This window comes from Taeniopygia guttata, chromosome 21 (assembly GCF_048771995.1).
Source record: "Taeniopygia guttata chromosome 21, bTaeGut7.mat, whole genome shotgun sequence".
NCBI classification, from domain to species: domain Eukaryota; kingdom Metazoa; phylum Chordata; class Aves; order Passeriformes; family Estrildidae; genus Taeniopygia; species Taeniopygia guttata.
The window spans coordinates 4,667,209-4,680,301 of NC_133046.1; the positions used below are offsets into that span (position 1 = coordinate 4,667,209).

The 13,093-nt window shown below is 45.9% G+C and overlaps 2 protein-coding genes and 1 long non-coding RNA gene across 3 annotated transcripts; 2 read left to right on the forward strand and 1 right to left on the reverse strand.

Moving 5' to 3' along the window:
• Positions 1-5,115, forward strand: KIAA2013 (KIAA2013 ortholog). Its single transcript, XM_030289165.4, has 3 exons — positions 1-1,072; positions 1,808-2,661; positions 4,153-5,115. Exons 1-3 carry the CDS (start codon positions 124-126, stop codon positions 4,207-4,209), a joined length of 1,860 nt encoding a protein of 619 aa, XP_030145025.4. The 5' UTR covers positions 1-123; the 3' UTR covers positions 4,210-5,115.
• On the reverse strand, positions 4,651-7,264 carry LOC115497993 (uncharacterized). The gene is made up of 2 exons (XR_003963538.4): positions 6,774-7,264; positions 4,651-5,520 (listed from the first exon to the last, which is right to left on the reverse strand). It is a non-coding gene; the product is annotated as an uncharacterized lncRNA (long non-coding RNA).
• Positions 7,265-7,322: 58 nt separating this feature from the next.
• LOC100224543 (chymotrypsin-like elastase family member 2A) lies at positions 7,323-12,373 on the forward strand. The gene is made up of 8 exons (XM_002191136.7): positions 7,323-7,468; positions 7,695-7,783; positions 8,708-8,805; positions 9,716-9,844; positions 10,519-10,655; positions 11,347-11,492; positions 11,600-11,752; positions 12,193-12,373. The coding sequence occupies exons 1-8, from the start codon at positions 7,426-7,428 to the stop codon at positions 12,208-12,210; spliced, it is 813 nt and encodes a 270-aa protein (XP_002191172.4). The 5' UTR covers positions 7,323-7,425; the 3' UTR covers positions 12,211-12,373.
• The last annotated feature ends 720 nt before the right edge of the window (positions 12,374-13,093 follow it).

Genomic DNA, 13,093 nt, shown 5'->3' on the forward strand with positions numbered 1-13,093 from the left:
CGCAAAGCGCCGCAAAGCGCCGCCAATCGCGGCGGAGCCGCCCCGGGCGCGGCGGCCATGGCGGCTTAGCGCCGGTGCGGCGGGGCCGGGACGGGCCGGGCCGCGGCTGCCCCGCCGCCGCCCATGTGGCTGCAGCAGCGGCTGAAGGGGCTGCCGGGGCTGCTGTCCAGCAGCTGGGCGCGGCGCCTGCTGCTGCTGCTGGTGCTGCTGCTGGTCGCCTACTGGTACCTGGGCGCGGCGCGGGCGCGGGGCGCGGGGCGCGGGGCCGAGCCGCGGGGCCCCGCCGCTCTTTGCCTTCAGGCGGCCGCGGGCGCCTGGCGGGCGCAGACCCAGCGCGGCGATGCGCTGCCGCTGCCGGAGGAGGCGGCGGGGCTGGCGGTGGCGGGGAACGGGTTCCTGCTGCTGGACGTGTCCGCCGGGCGGCTGTGGGTGCGGCCCGCGGGGCCCGCGGCGGGACCGGCGCTCGCCACCGAGTACCCGGCGCTGGTGCGGCTGAGGGCGCCGGGCGGGCGCGGCGAGGCGCGGGCGGCGCTGGCGGCGCTGCGGGACGGGGCCGTGCGGAGGCTGCGCTGCGTGCAGACCGGGCCCGGCGCCGGGGACTGCGTGACGCTGCGGGAGGAGGTGGTGGCCCACCGGAGCCGGCCGCATCTCTACCTGCAGCGCATCCGCATCGCCAACCCCACCGAGCGGGTGGCCGCCTTCGAGGTCTCGGCTCCCGCCGCCGCCTCCGCGCTGGGCGGGCGCTTCGTCAGCAGCCTGGAGAAGGTGGAGGAGCGGCAGTTCCTGCTCTCCTCCGGCCGCCTGCTGCTGGCCGGCAGCCCCAAGGTGGTGCTGGTGGTGGTGGCTGCCAAGAAACTCGTGAGCCGGGTGCAGGTCGCGCCCAAGTCGCACTTTGACGAGACCCTGCTGTCCGTGGTGTACACCTCGGAGCCCATCGAGGTGTCCAGGCTGGAGGAGACCTTCAGCAAGCTGAGGGAGGCAGCCAAGAAAGAGATGCTGGAGGTGATGCAGATGGGGGTGGAAGATCTTTTCCAGGAGCACCAGCAGACCTGGTCTGACTTGTTCATTTCAGGTAAGGAAAGTTGTGCTTTAGTGATGCTCAGCTTCCATGGGGTTGCTTTAGAGGGTGTCTGAAAGCTCCGTGTCCTGGTTGTTGTAAGGTCTCCAGAGGCTCTGGTCTTCTCATAGGTTGTGGGATAGTAAAACAGTGTTTCTGGTTTGGAACCCAGCTTACCTGACAAAGTGGAGTACGCCTGACTGTGTATAGAAGGTGAAAGAAGAACATTTATAATCATTATTCTGTGTGTTCTGTGTGTGCTGCTTTTTGGGACTTCAGGAACTTCACTGATTTGCTGTGCATGTCAGTTGGGAAAAAAGTTGACCTTTAGTGACAGCATAAAAGACAGATTCTGCATGGAGGTTAAGGGCCGTTCTACAAAGATGCTTTTTCTTAAGATTTTAATGTCTTACATAAAAGAGTAGCTGACCAAATAATGTAGAATTTGTTATTTTATAAAAAGATTATGTTCTTTTGACAGATCATTCTTGCAGAGTCATGACAACAGGCCTGTAAGGCGTCTGTATATTAAATTAGCTTTGTCTTTAGTGGGAGCTTGGCTTTCAAACTCCCAAGTAGCAGAGAAAGTATCTTCTTAGACAAACACAAGGAAACATTTCACTTTGGTGTTTTATGGACACAGGTTTCTTAGATGTTATAAAGAGCACCATATTGAACATCAACGTGCATGTTTGATCTTCTTTTCCTCCTAGTGAATTTCTGACTGTGGGTTGTTTTCTTTTGCTACAGGGATTGAAATGAGAAAGATCACAGATGCACACACCCCATCCAGCGAGACTGTCAACATGACCCTGTACTACGTGCTGTCAACCGTGCCAGCCCCGCTGCTAGACCCACTCCTTGCTGCTGAGGACAGGGAGAGGATTGAGGCCAGCCTGAACTACGCTGACCACTGCTTCAGCGGCCACGCCACCATGCACGCCGAGAACCTGTGGCCACCCAGGCTGAGCAGCGTCACCCAGATCCTGCAGCTCTCAGACCTGTGGAAGCTGACTCTCCAAAAGCGGGGCTGCAAGGGGCTTGTGGCAGCTGGAGTGCACGGACTCATGCAGGGAATGGTGCTTAGTTTTGGGGGTCTGCAGTTCACAGAAAACCATCTTCAGTTTCAGGCTGACCCTGACGTACTTCACAACAGCTATTCCTTACGTGGGATCCATTACAATAAGGACTTGATCAGTTTAGCTGTTCTCCTGGATGCAGAAGGAAAGCCCTTCTTGCATGTGTCTGTGAAATTCCAGGACAAGCCTGTCAGACTGTATGCGTGTGAGGCAGGCTGTATGAACGAGCCTGTGGAGCTGACCTCAGAGGCACGAGGTCACACGTTCCCTGTCATGGTGACTCAACCCATCACACCACTGCTTTATATATCAACAGATTTGGTCCACTTGCAGGACCTAAGACACACACTCCACCTAAAAGCTATTCTGGCTCATGAGGAACACATGGCCAAGCAATACCCAGGCTTACCCTTCCTGTTCTGGTTCAGTGTGGCCTCCTTAATTACTTTGTTTCATTTGTTTCTGTTCAAACTCATCTACAACGAGTATTGTGGGCCAGGAGCCAAGCCCCTCTTCAGGAGTAAGGTATAAGGCTGCTGGTCTTGCCTGCTGTCCACTGAGTGTTGTCAGCCTGGTGTTGTGTCAGCTGTACCTGGGCAGGCTCTCTCTCAGACTGTGAGGATTTTTAGTCTCTCTTGACAAGTGACCTCTTCTTGCAAGAAGGAGGATTAGGGCAGGGATTGGAACAGTAGGGCTCACAGTTGTTAGCAAAGACAAATTCCTCATCTGTCCCTAGACATTTGTGAGTCTGCAGGTGGAGGCAGACACAGCTTTCTGTCCTTTTGCCACACATCAGTGTAGGACATTGCTTGTTTCTAGGCCAGCAGTTGCAGTTGTCATGAGATGATGCTTCTTGTTATTCAGTACCAGAAAGCACGTGAGAGAGCTGCTGTACTGGTGTGAGCTGCTGTGTGGAGCCCTGCACACCTGCCTGCCTGCTCTTGGCGTGTGACATGTCACACAGGAACACCCAGAGGCAGGCTGGTGTTCTGAGGTGAAGGTGCTGACTTGCTGGGACTTGTGGTACATATTATACACATTGTGCAGCCCTCCATCAAACCACACTTACCACCATCATTTTGGGAAGATGCTGAATTGGTGTTTCTCCCAGTCAGACAAAATCCAAAGCTGTGTTAAGGAAAGTACTGAGTGCTTCTTACTGTGAGTTGAAGGTTCTGGCTCCAAGCTCTGGAGCCAGAGCTCCAAGCTCATCTTACTGGGTGTAAAGAATTTCAAGTTGTTTTGAGTTGCCTTGGAAAACTTATTTGCTGTAAAAACTTAGCACAGAACAGACAGTAGATGGTGAGTTCTGCTCTTAGTACTGGGACTTTCTGATTGTGTGTTGATATGAAGTGGAAATGCAAGACCAGACTGGATTTGCTGTGTGAGCTAGTTGTGCTGTTCAGAGGCTTTCCTCCTGAGGGCTGATCTGAGTTAAGTGTAGGTTCATTTAGAAAAAAAGATGATTATTAAACAGAACTTTCAGAGGAAAGGTTCTAGCTATAGATTGTACTGTTATTCCAAAATATAAAATCAAATTTGATTTTGAATAGCTAAGGCTGAACAGGAGGTATTGAACTAAACTTGACAGCTGGTATGTATGGGGTTTTTAAAGTGAGCTGGAAGTTTCCCTGTCAGCTCACTGGTTTTGTCATTTTGAACACTGGAGATCAAGCCTGATCCCAAGCAGGTCTGAATAGCTGTGATCCAATAAAAGACTGAGTGGGAGGTGCTTGTAGCCAGACAAACTAACCTAGGAAGAGGGAGGATAGAAATGTGTATCAGACAACTGCAGCTACAAGCCTCTGATCATGATCAGAACCTCAGTGCAAAGGGAGGAAGAGGTCAGGAGGTGATGTCAGCTATTGTGCAACAGCTGTGCCCAGACATGCACCTGAAATGTGTCCTTGGAATTATGTAATTATGTCCTTTCACTGTTGTCTGTCCAGTTGCCTTTGTCATCTCCAAGACTTGCCTTCTGCCTTTTACCAAGTGACTTGTTAACCATTGCTGCAGGTGGCTGTCCCCGCTGAAGTGCCCAGAGGCTTCACAGCCACCCTAGGGCTGACCTGACACCTCATCCTTCTGCTGCCTGGTCTTAGTTGGAGCTACTTCAAATGAAGGTGATGCAGAACTTGATTCCAGAAACAGGGAAGAAGTGGAAGCCAGCTGAAGCTCAGAATCTGTAGCAGTAAGCAAGATAGATGGTCTTGAAATAGCACCCCGTTCCATTGAGTGGGAACATCCCCGTGTCCAAGTGAACTTAGTCCTGCTTTCAGCCTCCATTTGCACAAGACACCTGGCAATATTGCAGCTGAGAACAAGGACCATTTGAAAGCAACAACCCTTTTGTGCCTTGCTATTACAGGAATCTGAGACTTGGAAGGTGTGGTGATTCAGTTGTTTATCCCAGAAGCTTGTGTAACAGATGTTTCCTTTCCCTGTAAGCTGTTCAGTTCCCTGGGAGTAATCCATTTGGTGAAAATACTTGAAGATATACTAAGACCTTTGATATTTTGATCTGTTTTTGTCTTTTTTTTTTATTTTAGTTCTACAGAAAAATAAAGGATGATGATTCCCTTCTGAGAGTTAACTAGAAAACTTTAGTGTAACTTCCTTTCTGGTATACAGTAATTTATTGCTTGGGGGGAGGGGGAGTATGTTGATTTTTCCTCCACTTCAGTAACAGTCAATTGAACTGTCGAAATCTAACAATCTTAACTGTTGATAAGTTCTTGTAACAGGTGTTTCAGCCTTTATGACTGTAGAGTCCAAAATCAATTTAATGAACTTGTTTTCTGGATATGCACTTGGAAATGCTGATCTACACGTTTCCTATTCTAAGCCTATTGAGATTTTGTGCATTGATTTGTTTTGGCTATTGGGGAATTCACCCCACTTTCTAGCGACTTACAGGTTGTTTGGGTTTAAAATACCAAAGCTGTTGTTTCTAAATAAATATCTTTCAGTCTAATCTGATTGCTGAAGTGTGGTTGGGGTTTTTGTTGGTTTTGTGTCTGTTCTTTCCTGCCATTGCTCCTCACCCAGTTTAGATAAACAGGGCCTTATGTTACATCTGTGGCCAGTATTTACTGCATATACAGTGTGGAAAATACAATATAAATGGATATAAACTGGATATAAGACAATTTGGAAGGCACAGCAAGTGACAAAAACACACAGGGTAAAGCTCACCTCCATTTCCTTGCTCAGTATAACCTTGTTCTATCCTGAGGAATGAAGGCCAAGCTTTACTTTGAAGAACACAGAAACGATCCCAGGGAACCATCAAGCAGCAGATTTAACAGCCATCCAGCAAGTAATAAATTTGGCAGAATTGCCAGCAGCATGTCACCCATGGAGTCCAAGGAAAACTGTTTAGGCCTGGAAAAGATGGATAAGCTACCATCACATAAAGCATGAATAGAACAAAAAGCAAAACAGCTTTGAGAGTGTTTTACATTAAATATATTAGGACTCCTATGAGAGTTTCTTCCATAACAAAAGAACTGTTTCAGAATTCCTCCATGAAGAAGGGGAAGAAGAAACAGCGTTTCTCTATTTACAGTGTGCAAGAGAGCAGAAGGTCATATTTGTGAAATGCAGAAGTGCTTAAAGAACTAAACAAAATTCCACATTTACAAGCACACAACAAACAAAGCATGTTAAAATAGTAACTGACCATCCAAAATTTATACTTTTAGTTGGAATTCAGTGAAAATCTGAGCAGCATAACGTTGTTTAGCTTGTAAATTCAGACACTAAGAAAAGAGCCAACAAATGAACAGAAAAAAATTTAGAATCTCAATTTTGTACTGTTAATCCTGGTTTCTGCTTTTGGCAGATAATAAATACAAGATGCCAGAACAGGGTTTGGTTGATCCAATTTGCAATTCAAAATGCAGCTTTCTCAAATGCTATTGTCTGGGTAGGAAAATACATTATTGAGAAGCAGATGAAACAGCAAAGCATTCTATATTTCTGCCTTCCACATGTGTGCTCCAGGCATCTTTCATCCAGCACAGTACCTGCTGCTGAATAGAAGCTCTGGAAATCAGGGATTTTGCTGCTTATTAGTCCTGACATTGAACATCAGATTTATTTCAGCATTTTTGAACCCCTTGTTGGGTGTCTGTATATCACACAGCTCTAGTTGTAAAACTGGCATTATGATATTTCCATTCTAGTAAGTTTGTTCCCTATGAGTGTCCTGGTTTACAGGATAGAGAGCTTTGTTTTTAAAATAACCAGCAACAGTTTCTCAGTGGTTGGTGGATGGAAAGGTGAGAGAGGATGGAAAATTCCTGTAGTAGAAGATAAAAGAAAAAAGACAAGGGTAAGCATTGCTACTGTCAGTAATGAATTAGGACACTTCCTTTTGTGGCAGCATCTCTGGAGTGGTGCAAATGCCTGCTCTTGCCTGCTTTTCCTGTGAGCAGAAGTGTTTTGCTCTTTTCATTAACAAGTTCATAGTGTGTTGTAGACCAGGTCAGCACTGCTCTGGTTGTTTCTAAATAAATATCTTTCAGTCTAATCTGAAAACACAGGTTCATTTGCAACGCTGCAGGGAGCCCTGTTCTCTTCCAGGGCTGCTGATCTAACAAAGGGACATAGGACAGGGATGGAATCTGACTCACCACAACCTAGCAGGATTTCTGCTTCATCATGGACAGCTGGTTCTTGTATGGCTTGGAGTATGTTCCACTTCCAAGTGATTACAGCCTGCTTTATTGAAGTCTGGCATGCTAAAGCACACACAACTTGATCTGGGAAAGAAGATACAGGTTTTCAGTCAGTACAATGTGGTAGATACCATTCAGTTACAAAACAAAACAAAAGCAGACCCCAGACCAAAATAAAATCCCAAGGAGTTGTATAACTTAGGAAGGGAGCCTCTAGAGATCAACTAATGCAACCCCACCAACACGTCCAAATCTACCAATTCCAAATATATCAGACACTGCTGACATACCACCAAGTGTTAGAATAATTAATTTAGCATTTTCCTTCTGTGAACACCTGTGTGATAAACTTTCAAGGCAATGGAAATGGAAACAGCTGCTACAAATAATAAGCAACTAATTAACCAAGTTGTTTATACAGCCTGGATCCAAGGTCTACCTAAATGGGGATGTTTTAACAACTTATGTATATAAAAAATTATCCCACAGTGACACAAGTTTTCCATTTGTATTGGAACAGATCTGCATTTTAAGTCATGTGTCCCAGAGATAAGGACACCTATAAAATGTCACGGAGTTGAGCCTACAGCACCCAGCAACTGGCACCATGATCGGACTCCTCTTTGCTGTGCTGATCCTGGCACCTGCAGGTACGTGTCCAACTTCTACTTTAGCTTTAAAAGATTAAGTTAAAATCTGAAACCAACTTTCCTTTTTTAGACAAATTGAACATTCTACATCAGAGAATAGGAATACAGCATAGGATGTTCATTACAAGGGTCTCTCCGAAGAGTAACTGGGTGCTGTGCTATTTGATACTTACAGATATTTTTTAAACCTACTTTCAAACACACATGCTATTTGTATGTCTTCTAGCCCTTGGCTGTGGGGTTCCTGCCTACCCACCTCTTGTGTCCAGAGTTGTTGGAGGGGAAAATGCAAGACCATACAGCTGGCCCTGGCAGGTTGGTCATTCTGTGCTTTCCCTGGAACAACTGGGGCTGTGCTATCTCTGCACAACGGAACAAAACCACCTCTTAAGTTCTATTTGATGCATCTTGCCTGACACGTTTTGACTCTTTTGTTCTGATCAATCCTAAAGTCTCCAGGCTTCTTAACAAAGCTCTGAATGTGCCACATTTTGTGGTCACTGGGAGTGGGGCTGCCGCAGAGCCTTGTCCCCCAGTGGGTACAGCTGTGAGGAGCAGGTGAGCAGCACTGAAGGGATGGAGTGCCCAGGTGCACTCACCAAAGGGAACAGGGGGGCACACAGTGCACTGCATGAGCATCAGGGTGTAAAAGGTTGGGCTAAAGATCAAGAAGGGCACGTGCTTGGAGCTTTCTGGTGTGGTATGATGGTATTCTGTATGGGGAGATGCTTGAAGCCTTCTGGTGTGGTGTGGTGTAACTGTGTAGGGGACAATTTGGAAGGCACAGCAAGTGACAAAAACACACAGGGTAAAGCTCACCTCCGTTTCCTTGCTCCGTATAACCTTGTTCTATCCTGAGGAATGAAGGCCGAGCTTTACTTTGAAGAATACAGAAATGATCCCAGGGAACCATCAAGCAGCAGATTTAACAGCCATGCACCTTAAAGGCTTAAAGCCTTCTGAAATTGCACGGTGATATTCTGTGCATTGTGGCATATGCTGGGACAGTACTGCAGGCTCTCGTTTCAAGTCAAGTAGACTTGGGCTATTTAAGCAAGATGTATTTTAAAAATCAAGCTTTGGATGATAGGGAAGGAGGCAAAGCCTTTCTGTGGCCAGGAGTTGGAAACTTCAAAGCCTTCCACCATCAGCAAGTTGTGTTCTGGGTGCAGGAACAAAGCACAATGATGAAAAATGAACAGGTAAAAGCCTGAGCCTTACCTGGTTCCTTGATTCCAGGCTTCCCTTCAATACTATTCCAATGGCAAGTGGAGCCACACCTGTGGGGGAACCCTCATTGCCACCAACTGGGTTATGACAGCTGCCCACTGCATCAGGTAAGTAATGAAGATAAATCTGACCCAGGAAGCTGCACATGAGCAGAAAGAGATGAATGAAAACCGTATTAATGCCAATTCTCCCTTTCCCAGCTGAAAGCTCTGAGGTTTTCATCATGTCTTTTGATTAAAAATCAGGAGAATGACATCTCTTTATTTTCTTAATGTAAAAGGGGAAAATACCCCAGTTACATGAATTATATGCTCGTAATTTCCATAAACAAACTGCAAACATCCTTCTGTTTTCAAGTTGCTGTTAAAATTCAGCTGTATTGCCTGTTTCTGTAATATATGTCAGTGAGATCCTCAAGTTAACTAATCAATCCACTCCCTGAAGAAATAATCACAAATATTTTGAATATATCAATCATTTTCAATAAACTCTTCATATTATGTGGCAGCGTTGCAAGTAAGTTATCAGGTACAGCAATGTCATTGCATCATCAAAACTGCTTCCACAAATAGAACCCCATTTTGCTCTGGTAGCATATGGTTATTGTAACATTAATTTGTAGCAAATATCATAATATGAATCATGACGGATTGGCTGCATGTTATTATTATAAATCCTGCATATGATATCTATCACACAGTTGTTTATTATTGAAATTATTTAAGCTGTTAAAAAATGTCCAAATTGTTACTGCATTGAAGAATACGAGTTGAATCCTGCAAAGTTTGGAGGCACCTGGAGTTTTTTTAAGAAACCTTGAGAAGAGTTGAGAGGACAGCTTAGAGATGGAATGATTGTGAAGTCTAGAACACAATCTTTGCCCTTAGCAAATCACTGGCTCAGCTCCAGACAAACCATACCTGTGATGAGAGATTACACTCAAGGTTGTTCTTACTGAATCTCTCAGGAGCCAAAGATGCAGCTGCATAACTGAGTGTTCATCCTTTTCTTGCCCAGTTCTTCTATGACATATCGAGTGCTTCTTGGAAAATACAACCTCGCAGTTGAGGAAAAAGGAGCAGTTGCAGTTTATCCACAAAAGCTCATTGTTAATAAGAACTGGAATTCACAGAATGTTGCAAATGGGTAAGCTGGTGGCAGGTATTTTTTCAGTTTTTAGGAGGGTAAAAATCAAACTGGCTGAATCCCACTCACCTGGAGTTATGGTAATTAAATTAATGTTTAGAGCCTCCTGTTACATTGTCCAGTTTCTACCTTCCCCCTCAAGAGACTACAGAGCAATTAACAATATTGATTTCTTACTGATTAATAATGTTTCCAGAAGCCATTTTGCATGCTCATGCTTGGGTCAGAAGCAATGATATCTCTTGTACAATGAAAGGCAATGAAGCATTTTATACAACACTCTTTGAAGCCTTCCTACCAGCAGCAGAGCCACAGAACCATGGATCATTAATATCCATGTGGCTGAAGGACCCCTGTGTCCTGCTGCAGGCTAAGGGCAGTAACGAAGAAATCCCCTCAGTTCCAGTCCTTGGAGTGAGTCCTAATATATGCTTGGTTTTGGTGAAAAAAAACTATAAAAGATAACTTTCTTCCATCAGGAAAATGGGGAGTTCTGCAGGGAATAACCTTCCAGTCCATGAATTTCCCTGTTGCTTTAGGGTGCAGGAATCTTTGCTGCTTGTGCCCTGGCCTGAGTGTTGTGTAACTGCTGAGTACTCAGGCTATTGTGTCTTGATCTGTTTTGCAAACCTTTTCACCTTCCTCTTCTCTCCAACGTGTGTGTGGTACCACAGGTACGACATTGCTTTGATCAAACTGTCCCAGCACGTCACCTTGAGTGACCACATTCAGCTGGCCTGCCTGCCCCCTGCCCAGAGCATCCTGTCCTCCAACACTGCCTGCTATGTCACCGGCTGGGGAAGGCTGCAGAGTGAGTACTTGGGTGTTTGCACAACCATGGAACAAAAAAAGAACTTTCAGAACTTCCTTCTCCTCTGAGATTGACGGCAAAGACTATTAATGGTGCTCAAGATCCCCTCAAAACTCAGTATAGTGAGGTAGTTTATTATATGAGGCTCCACTTTGTTCATGCATTATGATTTTTTCCCTTTGAAATTTATTTTCCTTGTAACAGAGCTGGTAATGCACCTGAGGGGCCTTAACTGAGCTTTTAAGAGCTGTTGTAATGCAAATGTTAATAGTGTGCAGAGAGGTGCATTTACTAACCCCAACACACTTGCTGAATATCTGAAGACACATAAGGGAATAGATGTGAAGTGAAGAAAATCTCAGAGTTGAGCAGAGGTGTCAGCTTGGCTCAGGAGGCAATTCCTCGAGGGATAAGTAAATTACAAACTCCTGAAAATAGAGTAGCCCTTTATTTCTCTTAACAATGAGACATTTTTTAATGGAATGCAAATTTTTAGTAAGTTAAGGTGTATATGAAAGAATGGAACTAAGGGACATTCATACCTATAACAGCTTCTCCTTTAATGTAGCCCCTAGGGAGTGTTTTACCTCGAGTGATGCTACCCAGATACCAAGAGACATTTAGCAGAGCAGTTTCATTCTTCCTTCAGTGCCAGCTGGTAGCATGAGCCTGTGTTTCTGTTCTCTCTCAGCTAATGGACCCCTCCCCGATGACCTGCAGCAAGGCCTCCTGCGGGTGGTGGATTATGCAACCTGCTCCCTACCTACCTGGTGGGGCAGCTCAGTGAAACCCTCCATGGTTTGTGCTGGCGGGGATGGAATCACCTCCAGCTGCAGTGTGAGTCCACTCTCAGGGCTTGGGTTTAGACCAGCAGGCCTGATGGCAAGGGAAGGTTAAAAGCTCCACTCGAACTCACACTATAACTGTGTTCTCCTTCCTCCCAGGGGGACTCTGGAGGCCCACTGAACTGCCAGGGGGCTGATGGCAGGTGGGAAGTGCACGGCATCGTCAGCTTTGGCTCTGCTATCAGCTGCAACCAGTACCACAAACCCTCTGTGTTCACCCGGGTCTCTGCCTACATCAGCTGGATTGAGCAGGTGAGGAGACACAGACTGTGCTGGGGCTCTCCCTGCCAGTGCTGCCACCCCCCAAGGGAGCTGTACCACTCCTGATTCAACCCTTACCAACTGAAAGTATTCTCCTCTGAAACATAGTCAATTTTTTTTCACTTATTCGAATAAGTTTTGATGATAGGAATGCATTTCTCTTTATCCTAGAGCTTTTCTGTAGTCATAAAGATTTATCATATATTTCAGACATGATTATTCAAATTTGCATTCATCAATTGCATCCTAAAAGGTAGCGCATGCAGCACAAGTCTGGAATGTCAAACATCTTTTAATTTAATATAAACTTTGACTGAGAAGCAAAAATCTTATTTCACTTATTTAAATCCTGTGACTTGGACACAGCACATACTGTTCACAAATTCCTGCATCTCATGATCTGATTTTTCATTTGTTTTACATCTTTGTAGGTTATGGCAAGCAACTAATCCCATGAGAACTGGACGAGAGATGCCATGGAGGAAATCAGTTTGAATAAAGTCATAATCATGACGCCTTTGATCAAAAAGAATTAGGAAATTACCCTTTTAACAACACAAGTATTAAACCAAACACTAGTGAAATAAACTGTATTTTCTGCAAGCAAACAAAGCGTGTCTCTGTCACTTCTTTTTGACTGGGGGCAAGCCCAGAGCTTGAATCTGGGGATAATTCTGGATATTTTTCCCTATTCCCTGCCTGGGGCTGGGGCTTGCCAGCCTAACCTGGGGCAGGTACGAGTCCACTCTGTGGAGGGTGGGCAGTGGGAAGAGTCAGAGCATCCCAGAACTACTCTGGGGTTCAAAAAGAATTAGGAAATTACCCTTTTAACAACACAAGTATTAAACCAAACACTAGTGAAATAAACTATATTTTTTGCAAGCAAACAAAACGTGTCTCTGTCACTTCTTTTTGACTGTTGGCAAGCCCAGAGCCTGAATTTGGGGATAACTCTGGATATTTTTCCCTGTCCCAGCCTAACCTGGGGCAGGTACGAGCCCACTCTGCGGAGGGTGGGCAGTGGGAAGAGTCGGAGCATCCCAGAACTCCTCCGGGGGCTTGGGAGGAGGCTGCAGGGGGGAGCAGCAGCCTGAGGCTGCAAGGAAAATTGAATATCTGTTTCAGAGGAGGATCCTTTCAATGGGTAAGGGTTGAATCAGGACCAGCAATGGCCGGAGGGAAGGCAGCAGAGGCAGGTCCTGGCAGGTGAGTGGGGGCAATGCTGATCCAGAGGGGTTTCACCTCCTGTGACCTCGCAGACAGCAAGACCCAACTCTGGGATTTGCTTTTTTAAAAACCTGTCTTGTTTTTGAGTCATTCAGAGCTCAGAGT

Excerpts from the sequence above, each read along its gene's own strand:
- LOC100224543 (XM_002191136.7), top strand. The coding sequence starts at position 7,426 with ATGATCGGACTCCTCTTTGCTGTGCTGATCCTGGCACCTGCAG. Across the intron at positions 10,656-11,346 it reads CGGCTGGGGAAGGCTGCAGA|CTAATGGACCCCTCCCCGAT; the intron begins GTGAGTACTTGG and ends GTTCTCTCTCAG. Across the intron at positions 11,493-11,599 it reads GAATCACCTCCAGCTGCAGT|GGGGACTCTGGAGGCCCACT; the intron begins GTGAGTCCACTC and ends CCTTCCTCCCAG.
- KIAA2013 (XM_030289165.4), top strand. The coding sequence starts at position 124 with ATGTGGCTGCAGCAGCGGCTGAAGGGGCTGCCGGGGCTGCTGTCCAGC. Across the intron at positions 1,073-1,807 it reads GTCTGACTTGTTCATTTCAG|GGATTGAAATGAGAAAGATC; the intron begins GTAAGGAAAGTT and ends CTTTTGCTACAG. Across the intron at positions 2,662-4,152 it reads AGCCCCTCTTCAGGAGTAAG|GTGGCTGTCCCCGCTGAAGT; the intron begins GTATAAGGCTGC and ends CCATTGCTGCAG.